The 17,921-nt window shown below is 40.5% G+C and overlaps 1 protein-coding gene across 2 annotated transcripts in view; it reads right to left on the reverse strand.

The window, feature by feature from the left end:
- cep97 (centrosomal protein 97) overlaps nucleotides 1–17,921 on the reverse strand; it is a 62,496-nt gene that overhangs the window by 23,888 nt on the left and 20,687 nt on the right. For both annotated transcript variants that reach the window (XM_078560061.1, XM_078560059.1), the window contains exons 3-5: nucleotides 17,253–17,411; nucleotides 8,090–8,191; nucleotides 29–142 (exon numbers count right to left, since the gene is read on the reverse strand). In XM_078560061.1, the coding sequence (XP_078416187.1) occupies nucleotides 29–142; nucleotides 8,090–8,191; nucleotides 17,253–17,411 (375 nt within the window). The remainder of the gene's footprint in view (nucleotides 1–28; nucleotides 143–8,089; nucleotides 8,192–17,252; nucleotides 17,412–17,921) is intronic.

Raw genomic sequence — 17,921 nt, forward strand, 5'->3', positions numbered from 1 at the left:
TACGGTCATGAAATCAAACACAGTGTACCTCATTTAGATCTCTAATCTCATTCTCTGCTAGAGAGAGGATGTTTAAACCTGGTGGCAGGTGACTGGAAGCAGACCGGAGTGTGGTGATAGTATTTCCATGCAACAACAGTATCTGTTAAGTTAAAAATATATTTACAAGTCATGTTTCTCAACTGTAAAACTCAGGAACATTTTGCAAACCAGAAAACATCAGTCGGCTTAGTTCTAACAGCACTTCATTCACAATTTTAAAAAAATGTGGTATGGGGTAAAAATGTTGCGTAGTTCTAAAGTAAAAGTATAGGGCCAGCCACATGTGGTGAAACGTAGGATTGTGCCTTCATCTTTCACCAGTGACTTGATCAGCAGCTATATGGAAAAGTCACTGAAGAAACAGAAGGGCAACATGGCCAACAAATGCGTCTCACTCCATCAGCATCAACAGCTTGTATTTATATAGCATCTTTATCATAAGGAAAGGCCTAAATAATAGATATTAACAGAGGTAGGTCGTAAAGAGTGTCATAAAGGAGGAAAAAGAGGTAGACAGGTTGAGAGGTTTATGCAGGAATTCCAGAGTTTAGGACCTTGGCAATTCAAGACCAGGCTGCCAACGGTGGCGCAATAAAAACTGGGGATGTTCAAGAGACCAAAATTGGAAGAATGCAAATAGCTGAGGGTTGTTGGGCTGGAGGAGATTAGAGAGAGGGGAGTAAACCCCAAGTGTCCTTGGCAATATTTATTGCTCAACCAACAACAATTAGAATGCTGTGCACAAACTGGCTGCCAGGTTTCCCTACATTATGAAAATAACAAAGTACTTAAGTGGCTGTAAAGTTCTTTCAGACACCCTGGGGTCATGAAAGACAATTATAAATAAAAACTTTTTCTTTCTTTCATATGGTTTAATTGCAGTCCATTTCATAGTCCATAATGAAGTGTGCAGAAGGGCATGCCAGGAACAGCTCCAGGAACAAAAGCAAAATACTGCAGATGCCTTAAACAGTATAAATTTCATCAGGTTTCTACTTCTTTAGCTCTGAAGAGTCAGTAACTCTGTTTCTTTCCCCACAGATGCCGTCAGACCCGCTGTTTTTCCAGCATTTTCTGCTTTCATTTCAGCTCCAGGAATACCTGGTGAAGCTACAACACAGGGCCACTTGCATGTCAGACAGCAGAAGCAGCATGCAATAAACAAAGCTAAGCATGTCCTCCTTACTAACATCTGAGGGCTAGTGCCAAAATTGGGACAGCTGTCTCACAGACTAATCAAGCAACAGCCTGACTTCGTCATCCTCACGAAATCATACCTTACAGATAATGTCTCAGACTCCACTATCACCATCCCTGGATATGTCCTGTCCTATCGGCAGGACAGACCCAGCAGAGGTGGTATACAGTAGAGAGTTGCCCTGGGAGTCCTCAACATTGACTCCGGACCTCATGAAGTCTCATGGCATCAGGTCAAACATGGGCAAGGAAACCTCCTGCTGATTACCACCTCCCTCCCTCAGCTGATGAATCAGTGCTCCTCCATTTTGAACATCACTTGGAGGGAGCGCTGAGGGTGCCAAGGGCGCAGAATGTACTCTGGGTGTGGGACTTCATTGTCCATCACCAAGAGTGGCTCCGTCGCACCACTACTGACCAAGCTGGCCGAGTCCTAAATGACATAACTGCTAGACTGGGTCTGCGGCAGGTGGTGAGGGAACCAACAAGAGCTCATCCTCATCAACCTGCCTGCTGCAGGTGCATCTGTCCATGACAGTACCAGTAGGAGTGACCATCACACAGTCCCCATTGTGGAGACAAATTCCCACCTTCACATTGAGGATATCTCCATCATATTGTGTGGCACTACCACCGTGCTAAATGGGATAGATTTTGAACAGAGCGAGCAACTCAAGATTGGGCATCCATGAAGCACTGTGGGCCATCAGCAGCAGCAGGATTGTACTCAAACACAATTGGTAACCTCATGGCCCAGCATATCCCCCATTCTACCATTACCATCAAGCCAGGGGATCAGTCCTGGTTCAATGAAGAGTCCAGGAGGGTATGCCAGGAGCAGACCCAGGTATACCTAAAAATGAGGTGTCAACCTGGTGAAACTATAAAACAGGACTACTTGCATACCAAACAGCATAAGTAGCAAGTAATAGACAGAGCTAAGTGATCCCAGTACCAGCGGATCATGTATAAGCTCTGCAGTCCTGCCACATCCAGTCGTGAATGGTGGTGGACAATTAAACAATTCATTGGAGAAGGAGGCTCCACAAATATCCCCATCCTCAATGACGGAGGAGCCCAGCACAGCAGTGCAAAAGGTAAGGCTGAAGCATTCGCAACAATTTTCAGCCAGAAGTGCCAAGTGGATGATCCAGAGGTCCCCAGCATCACAGATGCCAGTCTCTATCCAATTTGATTCACTCCACATGATATCAAGAAATGTCTGAAGGCACTGTATACTGCAAAGGTTATGGGCCCTGACAATATTCAGGCAATAACACTGAATACTTGTGCTCCAGAACTTGCCGCGCTCTTAGCCAATCTGTTCCAGTACAGCTACAGCACTGCATCTACCCAGCTACGTGGAAAATCGCTCAGGTATGTCCTATACACAAAAAGCAGGACAAATCCAACCCGGCCAATTACCGCTCCATCAGTCTACTCTCCATCATCAATTAAAGTAATGGAAGGGGTATCAGTGTTATCAAGCAGCACTTGCTTAGCAACAACCTGCTCACTGATGCCCTGTTTGGGTACCACCAGGGCCACTCGGCTCCTGACCTCCTTACAGCCTTGGTTCAAACATGGACAAAAGAGCTGAACTCCCGGGGTGAGGTGAGAGTGACTGCCCTTGACATCAAGGCAGCGTTTGACCAAGTGTGGCATCAAGGAGCCCTAGCAAAACTGGAGTCAATGAGAATCAGAGGGAAAACTCTCTGCTGGTTGGGTCATACCTAGCACAAAGGAAGATGGTTGTGGTTGTTGGAGGTCAATCATCTCAGCTCTAGGACATCACTGCAAGTGTTCCTCAGGGTAGTGTCCTAGGCCCAACCATCTTCAGCTGCTTCATCAGTGACCTTCCTTCCATCATAAGGTCAGGAGTGGGGATGTTCGCTGATGATTGCACAATGTTCAGCACCATTCACAACTCCTCAGATACTGAAGCCATCTATGTCCAAATGCAGCTAGGTCTGGACAATATCCAGGCTTGGGGTGAAAAGTGGCAAGTAACATTTGCACCACACAAGTGTCAGGCAGTGACCATCTCCAACAAGAGAGAATCCAACCATCGCCCCTTGATGTTCAATGGCATTACCAACACTGAATCCCCCACGATCAACATCCTGGGGGTTACCATTGACCAGAAACTGAACTGGACTAGCCATATAAATACTGTGGCTACAAGAGTAGGTCAGAGGCTAGGAATCATGCGACAAGTAACTCACCACCTGACTCCTCAAAGCCTGTCCACCATCTACAAGGCACAAGTCAGGCGTGTGATGGAATACTCCCCACTTGATTGGCATCACATCCACAAACTTTCACTCCCTCCACCAACGACGCACAGTAGCAGCAGTATGTAACATCTACAAGATGCACTGCAGGAATTCACCAAGGCTCCTTAGACAGCACCTTCCAAACCCACGACCACTACCACCTAAAAGGTCAAGGGCAGCAGATAGATGGGAACACCACCACCTGGAAGTTCCCCTCCAAGTCACTCACCATCCTGACTTGGAAATATATTGCCATTCCTTCACTGTCGCTGGGTCAAAATCTTGGAACTCCCTTCCTCATAGCACTGCGGGTGTATCTAGACCACATGGACTGCAGCGGTTCAAGGTGGCAGCTCACCACCACCTTCTCAAGGGCAACTAGGGATGGGCAATAAAATTCTGGCCCAGCCAGCGAAGCCCACATCATGTGAATGACATTTTTACAAATCCCACAACCAGTGGATCAGATCTAGGCTCTGTTCCTGCCAAATCCAGTCATGAATGGTGGTGGACAATTAAACAAATAACCAGAGGAGGAGGCTCCACAAATATCCCCATCCTCAGTGATGGGGGGACCCGGCACATGAGTGCAAAAGACAAGACTGAAGCATTTGCAACCATCTTCAGCCAGATGTCAGAGTGGAGGATCCATCTCGCCATCCTCCCAAGGTCCCCAGCATCACAGATGCTAGTCTTCAGCTAATTCGATTCAATCCACATGACATCAAGAAATGGCTCAGGCACTGGATACTGTAAAGTTTACAGGCCCTGACAATATTCCGGCAATAGTACTGGAGGCTTGATCCATAGAAATGCCTGCGCCGCGAGCCAAGATGTTCCAGAACACTACAACACTGGCAACTACCCAACAATGTGCAAAATTGCTCAGGTGGGTCCTATCCACAAAAAGCAGAACAAATCTAACCCAGCCAATTACCACCCCATCGGTTTACTCTCGATCATCAGCAAAGTGATGGATGCCGATATCAACAGTACTATCAAGCAGCATTTATTCAGCAATAACCTGCTCACTGACGCTCAGTTTGAGTTCTATCAGGGCCACTCATCTCCTGACCCTATTACAGCCTTGGTCCAAACATGGACAAAATGACTGTAAACAAGAGGTCAACTGAGGGTGACTGCCCTTGACATCAAGGCAGTGTTTAACCAAGTGTGGCATTGAAGAACTCTGGCAAAATTGAGGTCAATGGGAATCGGTGGAAAATTCTCCACTGGCTGGTGTCCCAGGGCATTATGTAGGAGTTCCTCAGGGTAGTAGCCTAGGCCTGACCATTTCCAGCTGCTTCATCAATGACCGTCCCTCCATCATAAGGTCAGAAATGGGGATGGTCACTGATGATTACACAATGTTCAGTACCATTTGCAACTCCTCAGATACTGATGCAGTCTATGTCCATATTCAGCAAGACATGGGCAACATTCTGCTTGGGCTGATAAGTGCCTAGTAGCATTAAATCCACACAAGTGCCAGGCAAAGACCATCTCCAGCAAGGGAGAATCTAACCATCTCCCCTTGGCATTCAATGACATTTCCATTGCTGAATCCCCTACTATCAACATCCTAGGAGTTAGCATTGACCAGAAACTGAACTCGACCAGCCACATAAATACTGTGGCTACAAGAGCAGGTCAGAGGCTGCGAATTCTGCAGACAGTAACTCACTTTCTGACTCACCAAAGCCTGTCCACCATCTACAAGGGGCAAGTCAGGAGTGTGATGGAATACTCTCCACTTGCCTGGACAAGCGGATCTCCAACAACACTCCAGATGTTTGACACCATTCAGGACAAAACAGGTCCCCTTGATTAACACCTCATCCACCACCTTGAAGGCTCACTTCTCCCAACACCGATGCACAGTGGCAGCAATGTGTACCATCTACAAGGTGCATTGCAGCAGCTCACAAAGGGTCCTTCGAAAGCACCTTCCAAATCCATGAGCCCTACCGCCTAGAAGGACAAGGGCAGCAGATGCAACATGGGAACACTCATCACCTGCAAGTTCCCTCCAAGCCACACGTCATCCTGACTAGGAACTATATCACCATTCCTTCACTGTCGCTGGGTCAAAATTCTGGAACTCCCTTCCTAAGAGCACTGTGGGTGTACCTACACTACATGGACTGCAGTGATTCAAGAAATTGGCTCACCACCACCTTCTCAAGGGCAATTAGATATGGGCAACAAATGCTGACCTTGCCACCAACAACCACAACCTATGAAATATTTTTCTTTAAATCTACCTAATACATGATTTCCCCATGGTGAAATTACAGCCCTAAATGTTTACTATGCAATGTCCTAGATTTGAATCACAGAAGGAAGGATGGAACTTTAGGGAAATCAAGGAACAAAAGGTGACATCTCCATCTCTATATAGGTAGCTAGCAAACTACATACTTAGCAGTGGCTATAGCTGTTTGAACAGAAATAGGCCACAATTATGCTTGTACTAATGGCTGGATCAAGAAAAATAGACATCCATGTTTATTTCAAATGGAAAACAAACCATGAGATGTCCGTTATGAAAAAAGTAGAAATTTAGGAAAAGATCCATATGATAATTCAGCACTGTAGTAGTATTAATTGAATCATTTTGATCTGTCTTCTGTCTTATGGTTGCAACAAGGCCTTGTGATAAATTGTACAAGAGCAAGAAGCTGAAGAACACTGACATTGTTTGTGCCTCTTCTTACAGTTAGTGCCTTTTGGGTAAATCATCAGCATTGTCCAAACACAAAATAGTTTTCTACATTAGTTATGCCCCAAAGTATCCTAACCACAGAATCACAGAACATTACAGCACTAAGCTAGGCTTTCGACTGCATTGATGTTTTCTCCCCATAATCCACCCAGTCTAATCTAGTTTCCCTGCTTGATTCCTGATTCCCATGCTTTTCAATATTTTTCTTATTTGAGCAGCAATCTAACTGCTTTTACAAAAAAAAATTGAGTCTTCAACAACAAAGAAATCAATTTTTTAACCATCTTAAACAACCTTAAATTGGTGTCCTCATTACCAACACATCCACACTGGAAACAGTCTAGTCAATCTATTCAGGGGTCAGCCAACCACACGGACATAAGCCTTATAGACCTGGGGAAAGCATTCCTGTTCCTCCTGGACCACAAACAGTGCTGGAAATGCACTTAACTCATGGATCCGGCCCTACCTCCATGAAAACTCTGTCATGAAAATATAATAATTTTCGTAATAGTGATTTATTGTAAAAGTGGGTTAATAGTGGGATTTGAATTAGTTTCTCTTGTGTATCTGTGTGTGGGGTTTAATTGAACTGGACAGCTGGTCTGGAGGTTTTTGAGTCATCAAACAAGAAACTAGGTTTGAAATGATAAATACATAAACATGGCTGAAGTTTTAGAATGTTGAGGTGTGAGGAAAATTTACATTTATAGATAAATTAGCTTTGTCTGAATTTCAAAGAGATGGTAAGATGTTATACCTAGCTAAAAGCTAAGCCAAACAGTGTGTTTATTTTTTCCAAGGATTACTGATAATATAAATCTTTCATAGTACTAATTTTATGAGAAAAGTAAAGTTGCAAAAACATATGGTAACAATGGAATTTGCAGTAAAAGGGAGAACATGTTTAAAGAAGACAAGGTTGTGTGTAAGGAGAAGGCATTCTAAGATCTAACACAAGTGTGAAAAGCCTCCAGCTTCTATGCATCAAATTGCTGTCTACAGGAACCGAAGCTGAGAAAACTAATTTTGAATGTGACTGTCCAGGGTGTTGTGCTGCTTTGCCTGGGTCTGTATATATCTATTTGTTTTTCCTGTTGACTTAACAACGGTGTAACTGGGAGCCAGATTAATTAGGGGTTTTAGGAATTATTATAGTAGTAATTTGTAGACCTATGCATGTGCTTGAAATCTTTTCTTTTGTTAATAAATGTTTAGTTTTGTAAAAAAAAAAATCCCTGGGTGGACTTATTATTACAGAGTTCAGGGCACACATCTCGAAATAAAATAGAAATTGCAAAATCATTGCGACCGCATGATCAAGTTTCCCTCATGGATTTGATCCGCCTGGCACACATCATCTGCCACGTCATAACAACTGGAAACGGGTGGGTTAAGATAGTGCTGGAGAATTCTACAATTTCCACCTGCCTGTAGGGATTAAGCTCACTCCCTCCAAAGTGTGCTGAATTGTATCTGAATCAAATGTATAATCGTGCATGGCTCATTCACTAATAGTGACACATGGGACTAACCAAATATTCGAACATTGATGACCACCTTTGCTTTTATGGGCAGGAGTGAAAATAAACAAGTCACTGAAGAGGCGTCCAGGATTATTCATCACATCTTGAATAACCCAACTCAAATTGGCAGCGACTGAAGTCTTGGTACAGGTGGGCTGCCCTGCCACCTCTATGTTTGGGAAAATGTGGTTGATATGAAGCGACGAAGGGAAGAATCAAAAGTAAAGTTAAAATGGAGTTTAAAGAGAAAGGATTCTATAGTGTCCTGAATAAATATTTGTTTTTTTATTTAATCACGATGAAGCATTGCATGCATATCTTACCTGCAGAGACAGTAGTTTTGATAGGTCACCTATCAGGGAAATGTTGTTGTCTGACAAATCTAAATGTCGAAGTGCCAAGCAGCTGTTAACTGGTTCCATGGTCTGTAAAAAGCAGAAACCACATACCAGATTACAGAGAAAAATCATGAAATATCACCAAGATTCTCTTGTGTTACGGAACTCACTCAGTTGATGGGGAATCTAAAATGCTAAAATATTAATTACTAATTAGCATTAATAGACAAACATAATTGGAAATAGCAATTTGACATAAAAAGTTAGAAGTATGGCTGCAGTATCTGGTTTATAGCCACAGAGCCAGCTAATACAGAAGACCTTGAGGTAGCTTAATGTTGGAAGCATGCCATACAGCTGGGGTTTTTCTAGAACATATGAACAAGGAGCAGAAGTAGGCCATTCAGTCCCTCAAGCCTGCTCCACCATTTAATAAGATCATGACTCTTCTGGTGGTAACCTAAAATCTGCATCCCACCTACCCCCGATAACCTATCACCCCCTTGCTTACCAAGGATCTATCCACCTCTGCCTTCAAAACTCCTGTAACTTCACATTATTTACTTTTTGGTACACAGATGAACACATCTCACACACAGGACACTAGTCTAGAAATTATAGACATTACAGGGATAGACTAGCACAGAGCACAGCGACAACTTAAACAGGAAGTTACTCAATTGACACATGAAACTGAACAGAAACAGAAGGAACATCAAAGGCAGAAAATATTATTTAATAAGAACAAAAAACTACTGCGGATGCTGGAAATCCAAAACAAAAACAGAATTACCTGGAAAAACTCAGCAGGTCTGGCAGCATCGGTGGAGAAGAAAAGAGTCGACGTTTCGAGTCCTCACGACCCTTCAACAGAATTAACTTCAACTTATTATTATTTAATAAGGTCTGGTCTCCTCAAACAGGGGAATAGGTACAAGAAAGGAACCCAGCACAGGGATCATTAAGGCCAAAATGAAAAAAAGACCAATGTAGATAGTAAAAGTCCAGTGATAGAGGGGTTGAGGTTGAATCTACGGAACCAGGTGGCAAGAAAGTTACAAAAAAAGTATCAGTAGACAATTTAAAAAGGTGTAACAATGGATTTACACAAACTATTTACGTATATTCCGGTCAGACAGATTCCATAAGTACATGAAGTCTAGACAGAGATGGAACTTATGATACAGGAAAAAACACCCAAAACATAACAGAAAACAAATTTTTAAAAATCCAGATAATGATAGGAATCAATTGAAAACAAAATTATGGCATCTCAAAATATGCCATAACAGGATTTAAAAATGGAATACAGTGGAGGAGAAATCCACCACCAATAATCTTGACCAAAGGAAAATATTACTTGCCAATAGCTTTAAAAAATCGATTCAGAAATCGTTAACAAACAATTGGGAATCCAAACAGGTGAAGGGAAGAAAAAGTTGCAAGAGGATTTGAGAAAATTATATGATTCTCTTAGAGAAACTACAACTAATTTTGATCTTTCACCTGAATATTTATCAAAGAAATTGCCATATAGACAGTGCTATGAAAATCTAGGACATTGTTATTTAATAGGATGGGTTAGGGGATAGGGGAAGAAAACCTCCTAAGACAAAAAAGGGCAATGAAGAAGGATGTGTGTGGGATCACAGTGAAAAACCACTAACTTTAAATAGAACTGAAGGATGGGGACAAGCGTTGTACCCTTTTGCTCCTCATTCCACTTATAAAATCATTATCAATGGACAAGGAGGAACATATAGTGGTTGGAAACATTTACAAGAACATTGGTGGAACCATTTAAATATTCCAAAATCCTATAAAGTCACAGTTTTTTGTACCACTCAGCAGTATAAAGAAAATTTGAGAGATCTTGGAATTCAGATGGACAATTGGAAATGAATACAGCTTTAAGAGATTGCGTAAACACACATCACACTCTGAAAGCACAGCACCTGCAAAGGGACTGGAAATATCGGAATGACGTAAAACAAAAATCTGAGTGCAGATTTTTTAAAGGCACATCAAGTGTGTGTAATGCCCTTTCTAACCCTATATACAAAAATACGACCTCCTATGCTATATAATGTGGCAAAACAGATATAAAACACATGGAGAGACATAATTCATTGAGTTATTGAGAAAAAGAATGCTATGGCAAAGAAACGGTAAACATCCGAAATAAAAGGTATTAATGGCTTTATGAAAGGACCATTGCACCACAGTAAAATTGACTTACGGACTAATACACATCAACCATGGTCCAACAAATCCAAACCTACTAACTCCGTGAAAAGGTCACATGCAAAATTTATTCGCTTTATTACTTGTGTAAATCACAAGGATGGAATTTAATTAAACAAAAATTAGATAAATTTGTGATCAAACAGAACAGGAATGTTGAATTGGATACTGACACAACAGACACAAAACTGCTTTACCATTTTATTAATTAATTGAATATCAGTTAGCTACAGGCATATTAGCAAATGTAGATGATATTCTACACTTTAAAAAATTATTTAACAAAAAGTGTAAAAACCGTAATGCCATTGAAAATTCAATTAAAACAATATTGTAATTGGCAAAATGGAATGAAAATCAAGATTTCAACATTAAAAGTTTAAAAGATTATTTGGAATTTCAGAAAGAAACTCTGATAGCCAGATTGGAACTTTCTCTTCAAGAGCTAAGGTCATTATTAGAAATACAAAAAATAGACAGTGGCTCGGATTTTTCCTACGGCGGGCGGGCTGGGCGGGAGCAGAGCTAATCGTTGCCCACAATCGGCTGCGCGCCACCATTTCACGAGGGCAGGCCAATTAAGGCCCGCCCAGCGTAATAAGCATTCCGTAGCGCTCAGTGCTACCTGTGCGGGCGGGGGCAGGAAGGAGAGTTGGGGCCAGCGCTCCTTCACGCATGTGCATTAAAGAGCGCAGCAATCTCCCTGGTGCATGCAGCTGCCACAGGGAGATTGAATGGATATGAAAATAATTGAAGAATCAGTTTAAAATTTTATTCAAACATGTCCCCTCATGTGACTGTGTCACATGAGTTGGGACACCTTTGTAAAGGTGGGAAAATTTATTTATTTATTTTATAAAAGCTTCAGGGAACCTCATCCCGCCCTTGGAAGAGGTTTCCTGAAAAAACGCGAAGGCTGCTTGTGCTTTTCGCCTGCCTGCCAACTTTAAAGTTAGATGGCCAGTGTTCTTATGGACTTTAATTCATTTCTCAATGGCCTTAATAGGCCCTTAACATTTCGGCGCGCGCCTCCGAACGAAATATCAAGATGATCCCGGGACGCACGCCCCGATGTCGTCACGCGTCATTTTACGCATCGGCATGTCGAGCCCGCCCCCACACATCGACCAGAAGATTCTGCCCAGTGTGTTTACTCAGTTAAAATTGGGATTTGTTACACTTTCAACGGGAAAAGTGCCATGGGAATTAATACCTCAGTTTATCAAAAAAAAAAGATTAAATGCCACTAAACCATTAGGAAAATTACTAACTTTTGCCTTGATATATGAAGTAAAAAGACATCAAACCAACGTGAAATTATGAACATACAAACATAGGTGTGTCCTTGTTTTAGCTTCCCTTTAAAATCGTCATTCTGGACAGAAATTTATGGCAATAAAGATGTGTACATGCACTCTTTTGAATCAATCTCTTTTGGCATAATCATACAACAAACAGGTTTAAAATCCTTGGTAACAATAAAAACACCATATAATTTATTAACTCAAAAAAGAGTACATAAGAAAACAAGAACAAAGTTACTGGAACATGGAAAGATGTAAGGCGAATTCAATTAAATACTGCAAAACACACTTACCATTAAAAATTTGTGGGATAAAGCCAAATCATGCAGGGTGTGATGTACTCATGAAACGAATAGATAACAGAATTTCAGAAAAATATTCAATGGGAAATGGCCCCTATATATTTATCACATCTGAGGAAGATAAATCTTGTCACATTCTTATCAGGACTTGGATATTGACTCCAAAACAAGATTTACAACGTGATTTGGTTAATTTTACAAACTTTGAAATCACAACACGGAGTACAACTGAGATTGTACAAAGATAGCTGCCTTAGTCAATCACTCAAGGGAAAGAGAAATTATTTTGTTGAAGACAAATCAAAATATTAAAGCTCTTATAGAACAATCAAACAGATTGTTAACTGAAGCTAGACTGGAGGAAGCTAATAAAATTCCACAACAGCTAGACGATATTGGAGCAACTGTCTCGCATCTTATGCCAGGAATTGGACAAGGAGTAGATTTAATATTCTCGTGGATAGGCAACACTGCTACTGGAATCTTTGCCTCAATTTTTAACTAAGGAAAATATCTTATGCCACTGATAATTGTTGCAGGAGTTGTGATTCTTATAAATTAAAATAGTTATTTTAAAAGTATTAAGTTTACAGATTTCTGACGGCAAGGACAAGATTGTTAGACATTTCTTCTAACAAGACTTGGCTTCTGAAGCGAACTTCTCTCTATCAAAAAAGAATTTTCAATATCAAGATTGTGGTACCGTATATTATTCTTGCAACTAAATTCAGCTTACTTTAAATTCAGAAGAAATCTTACAATTCAGAGCTTCCTACAATGCTGTGAGAAGGCTGATATAAGTATTCTCTTAAACAAAATTTTACCATGCATGAGCATGTCAGTCATATACATCATTTTGGCTCTTTATTTAAAATATAAAAGAAACATACCTGGCATCACCACTAGATATTCACAACGAGAACTTTTACATCAAGGAGTTCTGCATTCTATATATAAGCAGGGGTTATGCTCCACTGTTGGTGTAATCCTCCTTGCATTTCACCTACACTTTAAATTTGTTACGTCTTTTGGTTATTGGGTATTGACTTTTGATGCCTTATGGTCATTTAATCTCATGGGGTGCAAATTGCCTTGACTTTTATATTGGAAAATTATCCTGCAACTACTACCAGCTGATGCCAAATCATTTTGGTTGGGCTTATTTGTAGGATGGTCAGTGCCATTGGTCACAGGCATGGTTACTGTGACAAACTATTTGCTTGCAGATGGGACAACACATCCCACAAATAGAACAAATTCAACTACATCTAATGATGCTTAAGCAATCACTCTGACATTATTTATTGGAACATATCATATTCCAATTATTTGAATTCCTGTACAATTATTATATCGCTGTAAATATTGTTGGCGACATACTAATTTAGAACCAAAAGTAGCTATTACTCTAGCAGCTGCCATATCTTGGGCAGGAGGATTTATATTTCATGTCATTCACAAATGAAGGAACCTCATGCTTTAAATGAGTTCATTCTAATAACTCGGCTTCTTTTTGCTTACTTTTCAGCAACATTTATAGGGTCTTAAATCAGAACAGATGCTATGTCATGACAATTGTTTACCTTTAGTCTTAAGCGTTATTTGTGAACGTTTGTTAGTTAGACAGAAAGAATTTACAAAGCCAGTAAGTATTTCACTACTGTACAGATTCAAGACTTTCATGACCAAATGTTCACACATCATGCTGTGACGTTAACACTAAGAGGGACAATACTAACTCAAAGATTCGAACTTGTTTCACACACACAGTAAATTTAAGGATCCTTTTGGACCATGCTGGGCATGTTATGGAACTCATTCATTTCGTGGGGAATCTAAAATGTTAAAATGTTCATTGCAAATTAGCATTAACAAGCAAACATAATTGGAAATAGCAATTTGACATAAAGTTAGAAGTATGGCTGCAGTGTTTGGTTATAAGCCACAGAGCCAGCTAATACAGAAGACTTTGAGGTAGCTTACTGTTGGAAGCATGCCATACAGCTGGGGTTTTTCTAGACAAAGTATACTCCTAAATGACCTTAAATTTGATAAGAAATGTGTTTTCTTGAAGAAACAAAGCATAATGAAGCTGGTTTTTAATTCAGCTGAACCTTCTCTTCAAAAAGGCACATGGCTAGCAAACAAGTCAGCCATTTTTTATCTCAGCCAAACTGACTTTAAAATACACACTATTAGCAGAGGCAAGTCAGTCAGCATTCAGCCATCTTGGAACACAAGGGGTCGAGTTTCTTTGTTGAATTCCCTCTCCCTGGGTTATGAGACAGAGATACTTCAAAATCTAATATAACCATATTGGATGTGAGAGTATAATTTTCTTGTAATGTTTGTTTAAGTATCTCTCAATAAGCTTTACTGATAAGGTGTAATCAAAATTGCATGAATTTAGACTAATTTGTAACATGTTATGATGAGCTTTAGTTATTACCTATAACCTTATGTATAAGCTGTAATCCATAATTGGCTTCAAAAAAGACATATATCTTTGAAGCATACAAAGGTCTAGTCTGAAGTATCTTATCTCGGGAATCCACATAAAAATCTAACTAAGTCTTCTAGAGTAATATGTTTAAGAGCTAACACTGGAGAATTCTACAATAATTAATTCTGCTCTAACATTCCTCCATGTATGTTTTGTCCTAAGATAACTTTGTTACCTTGGAGACTCCTTGAAGAAAGGACTTGTATTTGGAGGACCCAGTCTAAGACTATATTCCTTTAATATTTAGAAATTTCTTTTTGTTGAGATTCTAAAACAACAATAAGTTCAAGGGAACCAGTTTAACTTGCTGGGAGGTAAAGGTAGTAGAACTATTAACACTTGATCATACATCACATAGGTGCATTTTCTGAACAGTAGAAACACTATTTCATAAAAATTTGGTTCATGAAAACTGAATATCAAATCTTAGAATGGCTGCTTATGTGCAGGGGTTTACTTCCCTATACTTCTAATTACCATCTGAAGATAGAAGATTACGTTCAGTCAAGTTTTGTTTCACAAAAAGAGTCAAGCTTTAGCTTTAAGTAGATGAGAAAATAATATCCCACTCTTTATTATAATAGCTTGAAATATGATGCAGGTCAAAGCAAAGGATATCAGGTTTCAGAGCCTTTCTTGAACAGTAGAAAATTTTAAAAGGAACTTTCAAATTTTTAGCAGCCTCATGTTTGAAAAGGCCACCTGTTCCTGTTTTGATAAAACTTCAGGGCTGAAAATCAACAGCAGCTTGACAATTCAGGAGCTCCGACCAATGTAATCACATTTTTTGAAAAGGGAGGTTAGCCCTCACTTAAATGGAGCACCAGTAAGAATATCTATGAATTCCTTTTGTTTATAATTCATAGCTGAGGAACCTGGAAACTAAACTTGCCTATTGCCAATTGGATTCACTCCACATGACATCAAGAAACAGCTCAAAGTACTGGATGCAGCAAAGGGTATACGCCCAGACAACATCCCAACAGCAGTGGTGCTGAAGACTTATGCTGCAGAAGTAGCTGCATCCTTAACCAAATTGTTCCAGAACAGCCAAAACATTGCCATCTACCAGAATGTGGTTCCGCTATTTAGGAAGGGTTGTAGAGATAAGCCAGGGAAATACAGGCCAGTGAGTCTCACATCAGTGGTAGGGAAACTATTGGAGAAAATTCTGAAGGAGAGAATCTATCTCCACTTGGAGAGGCAAGGTTTGATCAGGGATAGTCAGCATGGCTTTGTCAGAGGGAGGTCATGCCTAACAAATTTGATTACATTTTTTGAGGAGGTGACCAGGTGTGTAGATGAGGGTAGTGCAGCTGATGTAACTTATATGGATTTCAGCAAAGCCTTTGATAAGGTCCCACATGGGAGACGTATAAAGGCGGCAAATGCACATGGGATACAGGGTAATTTGATAAGGTGGATTCAAAATTGGCTTAGTTGTAGGAGACAGAGGGTGATGACAGAAGGATGCTTTAGTGACTGGAAGCCAGTGTCCTGTGGCGTACCACAGGGATCTGTGCTGGGTCCCCTATAATTTGTCATTTATCTCAACGACATAGATGACTATGTGGGGGGGTAGGATTAGTAAGTTTGCGGATGACACAAAGATTGGCTGGGTGTTTAACAGTGAGGTTGAGTGCCTTGGGCTACAGGAAGATATAGACGGGATGGTCAAATGGTCAAATAAGTGGCAGATGGAATTTAACCCTGAAAAGTGTGAGGTGATACTTGTCAAATTACTCCTTCCAAAGTGTAAGTATTCAGTGAACAGCATGGCACTAGGAAGTTCTGAGGAACAAAGGGACCTTGGCGTCCATAGATCTCTGAAGGCGGAGGGGCATGTTAGTGGGGTGGTGAAAAAGGCATATGGGGACACTTGCCTTTATCAATCGAGGCATAGATTATGAAAGTAGGGAGGTTATGTTGGAGTTGTATAGAATGTCAGTGAGGCCACAGCTGGAGTACTGCGTGCAGTTCTGGTCGCCATATTATAGGAAGGGTGTGATTTCACTGGAGGGGGTGCAGAGGAGATTCACCAGGATGTTGCCTGGGATGAAACATTTAAGTTATGAAGAGAGGTTGGATAGACTTGGGTTGCTCTCGTTGGAGCACAGAAGACTGAGGGGCGACCTGATCGAGGTGTACAAGATTATGAGGGGCATGAACAGGGCGGATAGGGAGCAGCTGTTCCCCTTAGTTGAAGGGTCAATCACGAGGGGACATAAATTCAAGGTAAGGGGCAGGAGGTTTAGGGGGGATGTGAGGAAAAACTTTACCCAGAGGGTGGTGACGGTCTGGAATGCGCTGCCTGGGAGGATGGTGAAGGCGGGTTACCTCATCCTTTAAAAAAAGTACCTGGATGAGCACTTGGCATGTCATAACATTCAAGGCTATGGGCCAAGTGCTGGGAAATGGGATTAGGTAGGAAGGTGTTTCTCACGTGTCGGCGCAGACTCGATGGGCCGAAGGGCCTCTTCCGCACTGTGTGATTCTGTAATGGCTATTGGATAGGCTGGATGATGGTAGTTATTGTTTGTGCTTAATATAATTGTATACTGCAGGTCTAATAATGGATGTTATGAAGTTACTATTGGAAGTCAAGTTAAATGAAGAAGATTGAGAAACCAAAGAAATTGTATGAAGTTAATGTACATGATCTACAAGTATTTATTTGGCATTCAAAGATAAATCCTCATAATTTATGACACTGCAAACACTAATACTCCAAAAGAAAATCATTTAATGATTGGTTGTTGGCAATTTATAGACTTAATTAAGCAAACATACAATACCTTGATGTTGTTTCCAGCTAAATTGAGCCATTCTAAATGAACCAAGTCCTTCAGGCCTTCCACATTTCCAATGCTGTTGTTAGGCAAGTTTAAAACTTGCAAATTGATAAGCTTTGCTACACCTATCATCCGGACTAGGCGATTGTTGGCTACAGATAACTGCAAAAGGTACAAAAAAGAAATTAAATTAACCACGTTATAATAAAATGAAATACATGCATGTTTTTTTCTTTACTGTATCATTTAGCTTCTGTTTTTAAATATTGCACTCAAAAAGAAGTTGCAATTTCTTTAGAAAGCAATTTGTCTGCTCAAAGTCAGTTTCCCTAGGTGGCAGCCATAGTAAGGGACAATGCATTTTGATTTGCTAGCAAATGGGACACTATTCGTTAGAGTTTTTCATAAATTTGTATCTACCAGACAGTTAGCTTGGATTGTTTTTTATTATAATATTTGAACTATAACTCTGATAAGGATGGGCTGCTGATAATTACTGAAAATAACGCTTCATTTGGGTAGCCCATTTACATGTAGAAAAATGCTTCACAGCACAGGATTTCAGAATGATTTTAAAGAAAATTTTTTCAGGAGTGAATTCCACAGCTTAAGGCCGAGAAGACTGAAGACATAACCATTGATGGTGGGGTGAGAGGTCAAAGTTGGAAGAAT

The sequence above is a fragment of the Cetorhinus maximus genome, chromosome 16 (assembly GCF_964194155.1).
Source record: "Cetorhinus maximus chromosome 16, sCetMax3.hap1.1, whole genome shotgun sequence".
NCBI lineage: Eukaryota > Metazoa > Chordata > Chondrichthyes > Lamniformes > Cetorhinidae > Cetorhinus > Cetorhinus maximus.